Below are 17,816 nucleotides of genomic sequence, written 5' to 3' on the forward strand. Positions count from 1 at the left end.
TCACACACACAAAAGAAAACCAAATAAATTTGGACAAAAATTTACTAAGGGAAGCTATAATCGCCACTATTTTCTAAAGGTCTTTAAAACAGACATATAATCATTTCTTCTGGGATAACATGAGCTTTGAATAGTAGTGGTGCTAAGCCAGATAATATAAATAATTCATCGTTAAATTATAGAACCACAGCAATAGTGGAAAAGATCAATAGAGAAGTTGGCTTTCCTAGAAGCAGTGTCCAAAATCTAAAAAAAAAGCATAGTTATTTATATGTGGTCGCTTCCCAAGCAAGCTACGCTGCATGTAGCATACATCTAGAAGGTGGAACTGACAGAAACGAGTCTATTTTCTTCTAGATTCAAAGAATCCCCTCAATAATTATCTTGTTTTCATTTGGAGCAGCTGTGTACACAGGGCCTGGTCCAGTAAAGGATGTGTTCTCAACCACCAGTAGAATGACTGTGCTTTTCATCACTGACGATCTGTTGGCAAAAGGGGGATTTAAAGCAAACTTCACTACTGGCTACTACCTGGGGATTCCAGGTATGTGCACTTAAGGTTACATGTGGAATTGTAACTTTGGGAGCAAAACGATACAACCAGACAGTATTTTGAAGCCTAAATACGACTTCATTGTTTGCATTCAAATACATTCATCTGTCTTCATTTTATCAGAGATTTTCTTCCTACCTTTACATCTGTATAACTGCTGCTTAAGTCGGTTCAAAGAAAGAATCCATATTTTCAGCAGACCTACTTGTACTTCTCTGGGGTGTAGAGTCGTGAATTTTGTTCACTGAAGAGGGCCATTTTAAATGTTAAAAGCAGGGTACTTGGGACTATGAGGAAGGAGGATTATCTGTCATGTCATTTGCCAAAAGCATTTTCAGAGAACAGCGGGGAGTCAGGCAAGTGAGCTGTTTGGATTCCAACAACATCCAATTAAAAAATTAACATCACTAACTTCTTAAAGACAAACCAGTGTAAAGCTGCTGCCGTGAAGGATGAAGGAATTTGATGCTGATATTACTGGCATGTATAATCTTCTAATCCTACATTTTTTATTAGACCATAACATAATCAGCAGGCCAAAACAAAATTGCCTGCCTGCTTATCATGTATCTGTATCTCTATAAGCACAGACAGAGGATATGGTATATCTCTTTGCATTTGACAATTTATAGTGAATTTGTGATCACTTGCGGCTCCCCTTGGAGTGTGATTTTTCTTATACCCCCGCCCACAACTCTGTGGTCCTCTCCAAGGGGATAATATGTCAGGAAGACAGAATATATGTCATTTCCTTTATCTATGTTTCCTTTCCATAGGAGATTGTGGTCAGTTTGTCTTTGACCATAATGTCTAGAAAAGAGGTAGGGGTCAAGGCACTGATCCTCATCTGGCTTGTTATCTAATCTCAGACCCAGCTGTGCAAATATCTGTTCCTCCACTTACAACTGGCCTAAACCTTTGACTGCATCTCTGAAAGTTGAATGCTTTCAGATTTACTGCAAAGTTGATCTGTATCTGGTCTACCAACCTGCCATGAAAATAAGCCGCATCAATTATTAGCCAACCTACTTAGGTAGGAGTGAGTGGTAGCCCAATCAACTGACCTGCCCTTCTGGATTTTGTGACTGGTTTTAGACACAGCGACTTGTGACTTGTAAGCAACAGTGACATGCATCAATCAAAATATTCAATTAGTGAATTGAATATTTGCAGTGTGATTTGAATATTTTCAACCTATGATAAATATGTAATATAAAACGATGGGAATAAAGACTTTGAGATCTACTGAAAATTAGATTTTTATCTTAAAATACAGTCCATGACAAAGGAGAAAATGGAGAAAATGACAGGATTTAAATTATTTTTATTTTATAAATTAAGACTATTTTAAAGTCATAATTATTTTTCAGAGGAGTAAAAAAGAAAATATAGTGACATGAAGATAGCAATAGATATTATATATTTATGTAAGTATACATTTATAAATATATATTTTTATGACATATATATTTGTATGATATATACATACATATAATAAGGAACTAACTTAGTAAAGAATCATATCACTGGAAAATATTAATCAAGGCAATTTTGAGACTAGCATTTTGTCTTATTTTTTGTTTGTTTAGCTTCAGATTTTTATTTAAATTCCAATGATTTATTTATTTAAAATACAACATAATATTAGTTTCAGATGTAGAATTTAGTAATTCCCCACTTACGTACAACACATGGTACTCATCACAAGTGCCCTCCTTATTCCCTATCACTTATTTAACCCATCCCCCCACTCACCTCCCCTCCAGCAATCCTTAGCTTGTTTTCTATAGTTAAGAGTCCGTTTTATGGTTTGCCTCTCTCTCTCTTTTTTCCCCCATGTTCATTTGTTTTGTTTCTTAACTTCCATATATGAGTGAAATCATATAGTATTTGTCTTTCTCTGATTGAATTATTTCACTTAACACAATAGTCTCTAGCTCCATCCACATCACTGCAAATGGCAAGATTTCATTCTTTTTTATAGCTGAGTAATATTCCAGTGTGTGTGTGTGTGTGTGTGTGTGTGTGTGTGTGTGTACCACATCCTCTTTATCCATTCATCAATCAATGGACATTTGTGTCCAATGTTTATAGCAGCATTATCAACAGTAGCCAAATTATGAAAAGAGACCATCATTTTGAATTAAGCTACTAATTCTGTTCTCTGATAATTCTGTTGTTATTGATTTTACTATGGTAACTATATTTGTCTGCCAGTATTTTATTCCAGTTTTTTTCTGTTTGTGAGTGAACCTAATATTTTAATTTAATCCAACATTTGATTTAACTTAGGTTAATAGTTTGACTTTCTGATGATACTTTTAAAGTGTAGATGAATAATGGACATGGATAAGGAAATTTTGGTATATAATATTTAGTCCTTCTAAGGTAAAAAAGACTTTGAATGTGTATTATTGATAAAACCTAATTGGTTCTTACTGTTAATAGAAAGCAAATGATATAATAAAGAACTTTAGCTAATAGTAGAAGACACAAAATGGTTTCAACATTATTTTTATACCTAAAATTATGACTTGTAATTTTTTACAAAATATTAATATTTAATTTTAGCTCCTAATATCTTGCTGAACACTGCCCCCCAAAAATGATATTACAAATTAGTTGCCCCTTAAGATGTTTGGAAAACCATGGCTATTTGAGGCAGAGCAATTTCCTGTTTAAACTCTAGCACAACCAAATTCTTTTTTCTGGTTTGATTAGAAGTCTTTGTTAATGGTGTAAAAGGCACAGTTTTTTGGTTGCTTGCATACTAATTCAAATACTCTAGCACCAAAATATCCACATTTCCACAAATAATTGCTGCACAAAAGCGTGATCAAGAATACAAAAACAAGGGTGCCTGGGTGACTCAGTGAGTTAAGCGTCTGACTTCAGCTGAGGTAATAATCTTGTGGTTTGGTCAGGCTCTGTACTGACAGCTCAGAGCCTGGAGCCTGCTTTAGGTTTCTGTGTCTCCCCCTCTCTCTGTCTCTCTTTCTCTCTCTCTCTCTCTCTCTCAAAAACAAACATAATTTTTTTAAATAAAAAGGAATGCAAAAACAATATATAAAAGTTGGAAAGATGTGAAAGTCTAGAATGAGGATGCAGGAAAAAACACCAAGCTACAATTTAAAAATAATGAAAATTCCCCAAAGGGAAAGAACCAGTTGAAACTAACAGGGGAAGCTATAAAGGGGAAAAAAAACTTTTGGATCTGATTAAATGACTAAAAATCACAAAGTCTTACTGCTGTCTGTAAAATATTAATAAGCAGTAATTAGTATTATAAAATTTCCCATTTACATTTTTAAATTCAAGAGGAAAATTTTTTGGCAAATTTCTAAGCAAAATAAATATAATCATTTTTCAAATGTGTTAAAAATCAGATCAGCCTCATATATTACTCATTTCTTTTTTTTTTCAATATATGAAATTTATTGTCAAATTGGTTTCCATACAACACCCAGTGCTCATCCCATAAGGTGCCCTCCTCAATACCCATCTCCCACCCTCCCCTCCCTCCCACCCCCCCATCAACCCTCAGTTTGTTCTCAGTTTTTAAGAGTCTCTTATGCTTTGGCTCTCTTCCACTCTAACCTCTTTTTTTTTTCCTTCACCTCCCCCACGCGTTTCTGTTAAGTTTCTCAGGATCCACGTAAGAGTGAAACCATATGGTATCTGTCTTTCTCTGTATGGCTTATTTCACTTAGCATCACACTCTCCAGTTCCATCCATGTTGCTACAAAGGGCCAGATTTCATTCTTTCTCATTGCCAAGTAGTATTCCATTGTATATAGAAACCACATCTTCTTCATCCATCTGGTCAGAGTGGCTAAAATGAACAAATCAGGAGACTATAGATGCTGGAGAGGATGTGGAGAAACGGGAACCCTCTTGCACTGTTGGTGGGAATGCAAACTGGTACAGCCACTCTGGAAAACAGTGTGGAGGTTCCTCAAAAAATTAAAAATAGACCTACCCTATCGCCCAGCAATAGCACTGCTAGGAATTTACCCAAGGGATACAGGAGTACTGATGCATAAGGGCACTTGTACCCCAATGTTTATAGCAGCACTCTCAACAATATATTACTCATTTCATGATGATACTTAAAAACGATCTGGTTATATTTCTAAGATTTGTGGATAATTAAATGCATAAGCATCAATATCATCTATATTTTAATGCAAAAGAATTAAGTGCTCAATTCTTCAAAGTATCTTAAAATAGTGCAAGAAAACACCCAATAACTACTCTGCTGGAGAAGAGGGCCTCCCAAAATTTTTCCAAGAATGATGTCATGGAAAGAACTTATGAAAAAAGTATTCTATTTTTTCGAATCATTATAATGTACACCTGAAACTAACACAACACTGAACTAACAAAACACTGTGTGTTGACTATACTGCAATTAAAATTAAAAACTTAATAAAAAAACACACAGTCTGAATTTCAGAAAAAGAGGAGAAGAGCAGAACAAACATTTTTTTCCAAAAAATGATATAGAAATGGCCAATAGGTACATGAAAAGATGCTCAACATCATTCACTATCAGTGCAATGCAAATCAAACTACAATGAGCTGTCAACTCACACCTGTTAAAATGGCTATTATTCAAAAGACAAGTAATAAATAACCAAGTGCTGGTGAGGATGTGAGGTAAAGGGAACCCTTGTATACTACTGATGAGAAGCAAATTGGTTTAGTCACTGTGGAAAACATTATGAAGTCTCCTCCAAAACTTAAAAATAGAACTTCCAAAAAAATAAAAAAAAGTAAACAGAATTACCATATAACCCAGGGGTGCCTGGGTGGCTTGTTTGGTGAAGCAAGCAACTCTTGCTTTCGGTTCAGTTCGTGATCTTATGTGTGTGAAGATCTAACCCCGAGTTGGCTCTGGACATGGAATCTGCTTAAGATTCTCTCTCTCCCTTTTCATCTGCCTCTCCTGTGCTCACTCTCTCTCCAAAAAAAAAAATAGAAGAACAAAAAAAAGCTATCATGAAATCCAGCAATCCCACTTTTGGGTAAGAATGAAAAAGAAATGATATCAGAATCTCAAAGACATATCTGTACTTCCACGTTCATTGCAACATTATTTCAAATAGCCTAGGAATAGAAACAACCTCAGTGCCAATCTACAGATACATGGATAAAGGTGATGTGGTATATTATATTCAGTGGAATATTATTTATCCATGAGAAGGAAGGAAATCCTGTCATTTGTGACAACATGGATAAACCTTGAAGGCATTGTGCTAAATAAAATAAGTCAGAGGAAGACAAATACTACAGCATATTGCATAGGTGGAATCTAAAAAAGCCAAACTCTTAGAAACGGAAAGAAAATAAATCAGTAAATAAATAAATAAATAAATAAATAAATAAATAAAACGTATATTTTTAAAGAAACAGAGATGAACTGTAAAACCAACTGAATTCATGAGATAAAATAACTAACAACTCTAATCAATAAGGAAATGGATTTTTTTTATGTCTCCAAACAATTAGAATAATTATTGGGCATTCCACCGTCTGCAAAAAGAAATCATCTTGCAACAAAATTTTAGACAAATGTAGGTCTTTTAAAAAACATTTAAGAGAGGAGAAAAGTGGAAAGAGAATAGATTATGAAAAGGAATATGGCAACAAATCTCTTCCAACAACAATATTAGTTACTGGTTTTTATTAGATTTGTATAATGAGATAAATATAACACCTAGGATTTTGAAAAATATTGCAAGTAATCCTATTCAAGATAAAAGCCTAAAGAGCACAACCTGTTACTTTCAACACAAAACAGATACCAAGTTTTTGGTGAAGGGGTTATTCATAGTTACCCATTCACTAGATTTCAGTTACTGTGATTATGATATTTAAGAAATAAATCATTTAGAGAGAATTCCCGATCGTTGCTAGAATGGAATTTTCCATGACCATCACTGTGTGGTGAATATGCTGGGAATGTGATTTCTCATCCCTCCTGGACACAGGACAGATGCTGTTGGGGAGTAGAAAATGGAGTGAATGAATCGTCATCAGCACAGTCTCCCAGAGAGATTTTTACACCAAAAGACTGAAAAGCAATTATAGAAACAGGGAATTGGCAGTGGAAGATAATCAAGCTGATAATGGAAAGAGAGCTCGAGCACACTTATCTGTTTATATGGTGCCCTGCTTTGGTGATCATTTTAGAAAGGAGTATGAAAGGGATATCACAAATTTTCAGCATTTATGTACTTCATTTATCTTGTGTGATATTTTAAGGGCACCTTCCAATGCATTCAACTGAAATACAAAACAATTGTATAACACATTTTTGTATCTCTTTTCCTTATCCTATTTTTAACATTTCCCTGTAAATTAAACTAGAGCATATGAAATATAGATTTATTAAGATGTGTCTCCCATAAACGTCCCCTTATTGCTCTTTTCTCATACTCAGAGTCTTAATTCGGAATTCAATAGTGCTTATCAGGCAACTGTGGAAGCGGCAGCTGATTACATTTAGGGGTTTAGAGCCCTCCCCAGATTGTGTGGCATGTGCCTTAGAGATCAATTCAGTTCCATTTAAAGCCAAGCATATGTTGACTAAACGAGGCAGGGCTACTGGAGACTTCATAAAAAGAAGATGGGAAAATTCAATTCTTAGCAATATTTCTTTTTCCCTCTCTCTCTATGGGCATAAAATGATCAGACGTAAGATTTCAGAGGCCACAGAGAGTTACACTTTGGGACTAAAGACTTCTTAATGAAGCTGAACTGTTATATGTGGCAAAGAATCAGAATCCAGTTCATGCATGTAGGGAAAATTTTGAAAGAGTTTATTCACAACTTTCTTCAGAATTTATAATTTCTACTTAGGTCAGCAACAATACATCATTTTGTCCCATTCAGTATTTTTTCATTCAATGCATCCATTTTACAGAAAGAAGTTAGTTTTTTGGATTCACAGGGTATAACCCTAACAGCTTCAGGCTACAGCACAAAAATAAATTACAATTTCAGATCTCTATGCATGTATTCACTCATATTTTCATTCAGAAATTTATATTTCCATTTGGCAAACATGTGCTTTTCCAATTGAATGTAGCCTGACTACCCTAGTAAAAGAGTAAAATTATCAATAAACTTATCTGTGAGATAAATTATTGCTATTGAGAACTCAATTTTTACATAATGATTTTAATAAGCTATGAAAACAAAGTAATGAGATAATTTTAAAATAACTCATGCTGAGTACCCTTCTATATTAAGGTATTTAATAAGGGATATGTAATTAGGCTATCAACTTTTTAAATAAATATAATATGTATCAAAGCATAGATTTAAAATAGAATATACAAATACAAACACATGTATACATAGTTTTAAGCCTTCCTGCTTTGTAAAGGAAAATCAATAGTAGAGAGATAAAATATAAAGTCAGTTAAAATATTAACGCTTGCTTGTAGAATATATAATTGTCTTCGCCCATTTATCATCTCACTAATCTGGTTAAAAAATGTGTGTTTGTGAAACAAGTTGATAATTACATTTACAAGAACATCCTTAATAGTATTATGGTTGATATATGTAACGTACTTCTCTCATGGGGTAAAGATTTACAGAAACAACTAGACCAGCCATGTCTTCCTTAAAATATTTCTTATTAATGGAACTTAGATTTGGGTTGCAAAGTATAGAATTCTTCAAAGTTCAAAACAAAGTACAAACAGCTCCAATTGTTGTTTTAAGATACCCAGAGAAAGAGAGTAGGTATGATTTCTTGTTGTTTATATGGTTATCTGAAAGTTAGTGAAAGGGATGCTTTCTAAGTGTTACTCTTTTTGCTGTTAATATTATTCCTTGAGCATTCAATATATTCATATTGGTATACTAAATTTCTTTTTTTTTAAACTGAATCTCATAACATACCTAAGACATAATATTGTTTAGTCCCATTGGACAGTCAAAGAAACTAAGGTTCAGAAAGATTAACTTATTTGCTCAAGGTTAAAAATAAACATAAAGAAAATAGCTACACTGCGGATCAAACCAAGGTCATAAGATTCCAGAGCTTATGTTTTAGCCACCATTCAAAAACAAACAAGTATATTTTATCTTGGTAATTCATCGAATCAATTCCTATTTTACATTTCAATAGAGTTACCATTAGAAGATCAACTGCCCAATTTAAAAATGTATTTTTTAAATTGTACTTTTAAAGATTGCTTTATATTGTGTCAACTCTATTACTGGGGTTCATACTGATCTTTGAGGCATATCACTCATTTGACATAAATTAATTCACTTTATCAGATGTGCCAGGCACTGGATCAAGCCCTGGGCATGTAAAGATGAACAAACAAAGCATATAGATATTGTAGCTAGTAAATTGTATATTCAATTTAAAGAATGGATTTAACAAGAGTGTAAACAGAAAATGTTTTCTTTTTCTCCACCTACTTTATTTCAAATCTCTCTTTTGGCCCCTGGATATTTCAGACAGATCTCTTCACTTTTCCAGTTATTTTAGGTGTTAAATTTTCTTAACTGGTTAATTAAGATTCACTTTTAGATATTAAGATGTACTGTCAAATACAGCATCCAAACTTTAATATCATCTAGTTCAAAGTTTCTTTTACCTCCCAACTCTGTAAACTAATAACCTAACCTAATAACTTAAGGTAGAGGAGGTAGAAATATTGCCTTTGACTCATTTTTCACTTTCTTTCCCTTCCATTTTCCTATAGCTGTAGTGTCAGAGGAAAGGCAAGCAAGAAAAATCTACCATCACTGTATTTTTCTTTTGGCCTACAGTGGCTCCTGGCCAAATGCTAGCTAGCTCTTTTGTAGAACAGAACTGTGAGTTCTTCGGAGCATTCCTCTCCCATCCCGCTTCCCCAGGCCTACTGCACTGTAGGTATGGGTGGTACTCTTCCTAGCCAATCTCTAGCCCTGCTGAGCTCCTAACCCACCTCAGATTCCATCACTCCACTTCTTTGTGTTGAGCCTGCTTGTCCTGTAAGGCAGCTGTCCCTCCATTACATCTCCAGTGTCCACTGATTAAAAAAAAACAAAAACAAAAAAAAACTTACACACTTTTCTCGCATGGAGAAAATGTAGGTTCTTTCCACTGCCACTCTCTCTCCTGGCCCCTAATTACCATCAAGAGATGCTCCAGTCTAACTTTCTGACTTTGAATTCATTACATAGGAAGAGAACACAGGTCTTTAATTATACAGTTATATGCCCACAAACCTTAAGAAACTAAAGCCACAGCCTTCTGTGAAGTCATTCACTATACTTCAGTTTAGTCTGATTGTTTTCAAAAAGTGGGTCATGAAATCGATTTATTTGGTTTCGATAAACATTTCTTATTATGGAATGGAATAAAATGGAATAGAATAAAATTTAGAATAGAATAGAACAAAATAATTGTGTTCAGTTACACACACACAAGCACACAGAAACACACATCTGTTGGAAAAAAAAAATCTGAAAGTCCCTGCGTTAATCCCATGGAAACACTGGTCCTTGTGATTCTTTAAGCTGAAAAAATTTCAGGCTGAAAGTAATAGATTGGCCTTCTCCCTTTAAGTCAACTCAATATGAATGGTTGCCTTGGAGCATTCCTCAGCTGGTGCGCTGGATGGCACCATATTCCCTTCTCCCACTCTTCTTCAAGGACATTACACAGTCTTCTTTTAGAAAAAAAACTTTAATCTTTTATATAAAAATAGAGCTGGAAATAGGTGATGGGTGTTAATAGTTGCTAGACCAATTTTGATCTATTTTTTAGTTAAGTGTAGTATGGATATATTTAGTACTTCTATTTAGAGTGTAACAATATTTATCAGTACTCTCAGATTTAAGGCTACAACCTAGATTCTAAAACAACAGGAATGATTCCTTTCAAGTACTATTACATGTGGTCATCATAAATTGAAAAAGTCTCTACGGAGATTAATTCAATTCACTTTTGAACCTACTTTAACATGAATTGTGGCTCCTTGAAAATAATATAATCATTTATAATTAATATTCATAATAGCTTTCAAAATACAGGTTTCCCTCTTCCTTGATTTTATCAAGTGCTTTTGCTTCCCCATTATGCTTATCCATACACAATGTAGGGGAAGAAACATTAAGCCTCTCCATACCCAGCCACTATATATCTCCCTTCTCAGGGAAGTCAAATCCCATGTGGCCTCAACAGGGTCCTAGTACTGCCATGTAGCTATCCCTCCTAAGCCATAATTACAAAACATTGAGGGAGCAAACCCCTCTCTCCCTGTGACATGAGGAGTCGCCCAGGGCAAAACCCTGCAAGATCAAACAAACAGGTCCAGGAAACAGCAGCACCACTTTCTTCAAACAATATTTCCAGTTGGCCTATTTTTGCATGACCCAAATCCTGGAAACCACCAACTGCCTGCAGATCCATTCAGTTTCTTCCCTGTCCAGTTTCTTCATTTTCCTTCTATTTCTTCACATGCCAATTATATTCTCCCAATTCCAATGCTGATTTACTTGTTTGGGGCCCCATCTTTAAGTTCCTTTCAAACGACTGTTATTGCACAGTTTCCATGTCTTTGTGACTACTTTTCCCCACCTGACTCATGATTTAATTGAACTCAGTTTCCAGCCTCATCCAACTTTGGTCCCACCAAAAGGCAACTTTCACATTTAAAAAAAAAAAAAATTAACATTTATTTATTTTCGAGACAGAGAGAGACAGAGCATGAACGGGGGAGGGGCAGAGAGAGAGAGAGACACAGAATCAGAAGCAGGCTCCAGTCTCTGAGCCATCAGCCCAGAGCCCGACGCAGGGCTCGAACTCACGGACCGTGAGATCGTGACCTGAGCTGAAGTCAGATGCTTAACCTACTGAGCTACCCAGGCGCCCCACACATTTTTAAATCATGTAGGTTTGGATGTATCATTTGGAGGGCGAAATCAACAGATCTTCTATGCTTGTGTAACATTCCAAAGGTTGAGGCTTGAATATTTATATGAGGTGGAGGAGTTTATTGAAGAGAAACTAACAGAGTTTATGAGGGAGGGGTATATCCTAGACCTCTCAGCCATCCCTTGGAACTGCTCTGTGCTCTGCTGTAAAGAAGATGCCTAGGGGTGCCTGGGTGGCTCAGTTGGTTAAGTGTCTGACTTCAGCTCAGGTCTTGATCTCACAGTTTGTGAGTTCGAGCCCCATGTCGGGCTCTGTGCTGACAGCTCAGAGCCTGGAGCCTGCTTCAGACTCCGTGCCTCCTTTTCTCTCACTGCTCCTCCCCTGCTCACATTCTCTCTCTCTCTCTCTCTCTCTCTCTCTCTCTCTCTCTCTCTCTCTCTCAAAAATAAAGAAGTATTAAGAAAAATTAAAACAAAAATAAAGAAGATGTCTAAGGTTTTATCCACCCTTTCCTCAAGCCACATCTCTGGCTTTGACACTACTATTGTGGATGCGTTCTGAGTAACTAAGTGTATATAGTCTCACTTGATATTAGATTGAGGTCAACAATGCACTGTAGTAAAAGGTTGATGTGTAAAGAGGCAGAAATGGGATGGATATTACAGGATCATCTATTTGTCACCTTTTTATCCTATATGTTAACATTCTTTCCCCATAGAGCCCTGCAAGGAAGACCATTTTCAGTGTAAGAATGGAGAATGTATTCCACTGGTGAATCTCTGTGACGGTCATCTACACTGTAAGGATGGCTCAGATGAAGCACATTGCGGTATGTGTTGATTTTAAGAAAACACTCATCACTTTAGCCTCTACACTTGGATCCTCCAAATGTAAAAGAAAGATCAGAAATGTATTTATCAGGACGTGTTTTGTTCCTTTTGTGTATCATCATTCCCCTTGTGACTTCCGCACCTTGGATGCCACTCTGGTTAGGAGAAAAATTAACAAGCAGACCCCTGTTTATTGTTAGTTTATTTATTTAAATTTGACTACATTTAGTAACTTTAAGTCTAGGACAACCCATATTCAGGTAGGAAACATAAAGTAGTACTGGGAGACAATGGCCCACACCAGGCCCTCTAGCACCGCCCATATTGACTATGATACTCCTTTGCCTGCATGTGGAGGCACCCTCATGTTTACTTATAACTGACTATGTTACACTTGCTCCTTTGCATTCTTGGTTCTTCAGTATCTACTTCTCCTCCTGCTTTGTTGAGTCTTTAGTCTCATCTGCTTCCGAACCTCTATAATGAGTTGTGGCCACTTTCACTATATCTTGCTTTTATTTCTAAGCAGATATTAGTGCTGCTTATTACATGCCATGCACTATATCTGATTGCTGCAAAACAATCTTAACATAAGAAGAATTAGCTCTTTTTAGCCATGAGAAAACTGGGGTTTGGAGAAGTTAAGTGGTTGTCAAAGATCACATACATAGTAGGGGCTAGAGTTGCACTTTCAACCTAAGTCTGTCTAATTCTAACAATGCTCTTGCTTTTCTCAGAATAGGGGGAAAAATGTAAACAATAACATGAAATTTACCCATTGTGGGTAAAACTATTGTTTCTGATGTTTTACCTGTTTGATAAACTAGCTTAGCTTGGCCCAGTCCCTACCTAGCCACTAATAGCATCTATACTGTATCCAAAATGCTTGTAAGATAGTGGGGAAGAGATGGGAACCAAATAGCATAAGAACAAGGCCAAAGAAAATAGCCTCTAGAGAAAGAAGTAGGAAAAAAAGTGCCTATGAACTTGAATTTTCCTTGTTTTAGAGACCAAGCTTGTGAGACATACTCCTCACAATAAATATTATTTTCCATTTATTTTCTATTTTGATATGCACTAAACTTCCATATCTCTCTGCCTTTTTCATTTTTGTAGTTATATGAAAAGAGCAATGTAAAGTCTATCAAATTTATATTTTTCAACTTAAGCTTTCTAACATCCTCTTTTTTAAATGTTTATTCATTTTTGAGAGAGAGAGAGAGAGTGCACATGAGTGGGGGAGAGACAGAGCAGGAGTGGGGGGACAGAGGATTTGAAGCAAGCCCTGCACTGACAGCAGAGAGCCCTACACAGGGATCCAGCTTAGAACTGTGAGATCATTACCTGAGCTGAAATCGGACGCTCAATGGACTGAGCCACCCAGGCGTCCTCTAACACACTCTTTAAAAAAATTACAATCTCTAAACTCTAAACATTAAGAACATTGCACATGTAGTTTACAACCCATCATTTACTTTTAACAACTTAGATCAAAATGACCCTGTGTGTGATCTAATTTCTTTAGTGCGTCTTTTCAATGGCACCAGGAACAACAATGGTTTGGTGCAGTTCAGAATCCTGAGCACATGGCATGAAGCTTGTGCTGACAACTGGACCACACAGATTTCAAATGATGTCTGTCAGTTGCTGGGATTAGGGTAAGTAATTCTACTCAGCTCTGCTTTAAGCAAGTCTTGAACTTTCTTATTGGTATGAAACTGGGTTTATTAAAACATTTAAAATTTATGGAAGTTATGAATTTAGAAAATACATGTTAGCAAAAAGAAGAAAATAAAAATCTTGATTAATGCTATACTCAAAAATAACCACTTAACATCCTTTTTATAAATATGATATAAATATAAGTATATAGAAATACTGTATTATAAAATCATACAAAATATTATACTATTCTGTTTTGTAGCATACTTACACATGAGCATTTCTCATGTCATTAAATTTCTATAGACTATCATTTTTAAGAAAATAAAATATTCTATTTTATGCTATATCATAATATATATAACTAATCACAAAGGCCCCTAGAGAACATGTTTTTGCTATATCTTTCTATAGCAAATAGCTATAACTATTTCTACAATAGTTCCTTTGGAAAATCTGTAACAGTATAATTATTGTGAGAAAAGACATGCAAAGTTTCAAGACTTTTTCAAGAATTGTAGTGCAAATGATAATTCCATATCAATGACTCAACTAAAATTTATTATACTTTCAGTTTGTCATAACATGTTGCATCAAATATACAATTTCATTTTTTACCTTCCCGTAATCTCAAAAGTAATGAGGTTTAAAATAGAAAGGAACAGTAGCAATAATTTGCTTCTTTTTAGTTGTATAGTCGACTCTAATTCAGCATTGTGATCCATTCGTATTTGTGATTTACCAAATCACAATTTGGGAGATTTAACCATTTTAGATTACACATGGTTATTTGGTCATTGGTAGCACTATATTATTTACCACTTTGTTTTATCATATTAAACTATAAAATCTAAATGTAGGAAGTATGCCTATTTTATCCATTACTTCATTGCTAACACCCAAACTTATCATTGTCTCCAAATATAGGTACTAAATAAACATTTGAAGTAATAAATTATTCATTATATATAAATATATGTGTGCATATAAATATAGAAATACCTACCTATCTAAATGCCCAAAGTTGCCCAACTATAACTCATTATCATTTTATTCTGTCCTGAACTGGGGAATTTTGTATAAAATTAAAAATAATTTAAGTCCACATCCACACATACCCTCAGCATTTGGCAATTATCCCAGCTATTCCTAGCTCCTCAAAATCAAAAGTAATTGAGTGCTTTCTTTATAAGGGGACTCCTTCTTAGTTGATTAATAATCATATAGTCTTCATGCGATACACAGGTTTTCAAAATTTATTTCAAAATGTTTATTTTTTTAGCCCAAGACATATTTTCCACAAGAATAACATTAATGAGTGATTAGGTCTTGGTGTAATCTGTAAGAGCTGTTTCATTTCTAGTTGACTGGGAGAGTTACATTGTATACTAATGCCAGGCTAGCACCCAACCACCACATAGCGAGATTTTACCATAGGAAAATGTGTGAGGTCCTACTCAGGGTATCAGATACACCCCATAATTTTTTGCAGTTTGAATTGAGAGTTTTCAACTCCCTTTACCTCCTAAAATGCTGTCATTAAGATTGTGAACTCCCCAGTTTCAAGCCTCATTCAAGTGATGTCAGCCTCATCAGGAAGACAATTCCTACAACAAGCAAAGGGAGGATGTGATTTGTCGCCCATTACGTAAATAATCATCAATTTGATTTATGTGCATTAATCAGAAGCTTCCTGCACTTTATATATATTATCGTTTTTATAATACATCATAGCCTGTATTCTAACAAAAACTTTTTCAAAATGGGAGGCTTTGAGACATAGGGGGTCTTGGAGGAGGGTAGGCTGTAGAGGGAATAATGTTTTTTGATGAAGACTCAACAGAACACTGAAACTGACAGTTGTTGATTTATTCCCACTTCAAGTAAAGCACTGGGTAAGTGGCATTGATTCCAGATTCCTACTTTAATTCCGATTTTAGTTCAACAGTGAGTTCATACAGGTGAGGCCTGAAGAAGTTGTTTGCTGTCACTACTGAAGTTGTCAGTAATTCTTAGGAACACTTTTATAGACTCAGGAATTTAGTAAAGATTAAGCTAAGGAGATTGGTAACTTGACCTTATTTCCACAAATGACAAATCCAAATGATCTAGATGATGGAGCTCTCAATGCACAGGAGCTTGTGTTCCAATTCACCATCTAGCCAAGCATCATTATATGGTTATAGACACAGGAGTGTGTTTTCATTCTGGTTGTGAATCTTAACTAAAATAGTTTCCGGGGAGATATATGGGTTCAAGATGAATCATTTACAAAGACCAAAGGATCAACATCCTCTTTGACAGAAGTTTTTAAAAATTAAGTGAAATATGTTGAGGGATAGCACAATACTGATTCCTGCAATTGCACGAGAGAATGTGTTGGAAAAGGAACATATATCTTATTACTTTTTAACAGTTGTTAATATAAATGTATTATTTTAATTACTCCTGGATCAGAAATTGAAGCGTTAGCAACAATGTTGTGTCTGTTCCATGGATGAGTAAAACATGGTTTTTACTTCAGATATGTTGGGGATCGACACGTAAGTAGATAATGACAATATAACGTGACAAATGCAATATGCTATTAGAGAACCACTCAATTTGGGAATGTCAAGGAAGGCTTTCTAGAAAATGGCTTGAGCTGAGTGGATGACAGCCAATTCCACACAACTGTATACTATCTATTTACATGTTTTTCTCCCAGCCAGATTTTACTGTCTAGTTCACTGACCTCATTTCCTATGAATCACAGCCCTTCCAGCAGGAGACAGGGACAAAGAACTAGACTTTTTAGTGTGTATAAAGCAAATAGTACATCCCATTGCCTTAGATACAATATTTTTGATGAAGGTCAGGCACTTGCTTTCTTCAGAAATGAGTCAGGTAATCTCTTCAAAGACTTTAATCTTTGGGCCTGCACTTATTAAATAGTCTCCACAGTGCCCTAGTAATTGAACGAAAGTTATAGCCTTAATGAGAATGTGTCTAGACTGGCGCATGGTACCCGAAAGAAAACTTAGTGACTTTAAAATGATGTGTTTGGTACAGTGGAAAGTAATTTAGGAGTCAATTTATTAAAAAAGCACTGTGGTCTCTCAAGATTATTTATGCAGATAGGGTACAAAATGCAATTCCCCAAAGATTCTAGTAAATCATATGAGGTGGATTTCATCAACCTTCCTTCTTTTAAATGAAGCATTTTCATTCCCTGCCATTTATAGCATGTGTAAGTAAAAAAGTACTTTAAATAACACTTTCATGTCTCTGATCAAAGTATGAAAGAAAACATTTTACACTGATGAAAGAATAAATGTTAAAGAAACTTTATTGATTTTTAAAACATTTCCTAGGAAAGCACACTACCTCATTACTAACCCAATAAATGAACTATGTGGTTGACTTGCCCCACTAAGCCATTAAAAACTAGAAGTCATCAGGTCTGTGCAGCTTTGCAGAATTTAGGAAAGGCTAATGTCTTAAAATAGAGGTGGTTATACATACCCCTCTTAGCCTGCTTGTGAGGAGTTGCTGGTAATTTTTAAATCCCACAATAGTCCTGTGCAAGATGCCCTCAATTCAAATGTCAGAAACCTCATGTTGAGCCTCTCATTCTCAAATCCAAAATAAGAAATGGAATTATCGCAAGGTCTTCCATTTCAGAGGGGTTTTGAAAATGTTGGGGGTGGGATGGGGAGGGAATATTGTTTTAATAAGCCTTCCAAATAAACGGAGCATAATGATTTAATATCCTGTGTAAGTACCACCACAAATTTGTATCCACAATTTAACACTGGGTCTTAGAAAACTGAAACATAGAAAATATAGAACCAGTGTTTCATATTAGTTTTAAAAATTGATAGGCAAAAAATATTCC

General features: G+C 35.2%; 1 protein-coding gene across 1 annotated transcript in view; it reads left to right on the top strand.

Annotated features, from left to right (window-relative positions):
- Positions 1 to 17,816, top strand: part of TMPRSS15 (transmembrane serine protease 15) — a 120,290-nt gene that overhangs the window by 70,211 nt on the left and 32,263 nt on the right. Inside the window, exons 17-19 of the mRNA XM_053220661.1 lie at positions 404 to 544; positions 12,166 to 12,276; positions 13,803 to 13,935. Of these exons, the coding sequence (XP_053076636.1) occupies positions 404 to 544; positions 12,166 to 12,276; positions 13,803 to 13,935 (385 nt within the window). The remainder of the gene's footprint in view (positions 1 to 403; positions 545 to 12,165; positions 12,277 to 13,802; positions 13,936 to 17,816) is intronic.

This window comes from Acinonyx jubatus, chromosome C2, assembly GCF_027475565.1.
Source record: "Acinonyx jubatus isolate Ajub_Pintada_27869175 chromosome C2, VMU_Ajub_asm_v1.0, whole genome shotgun sequence".
NCBI classification, from domain to species: domain Eukaryota; kingdom Metazoa; phylum Chordata; class Mammalia; order Carnivora; family Felidae; genus Acinonyx; species Acinonyx jubatus.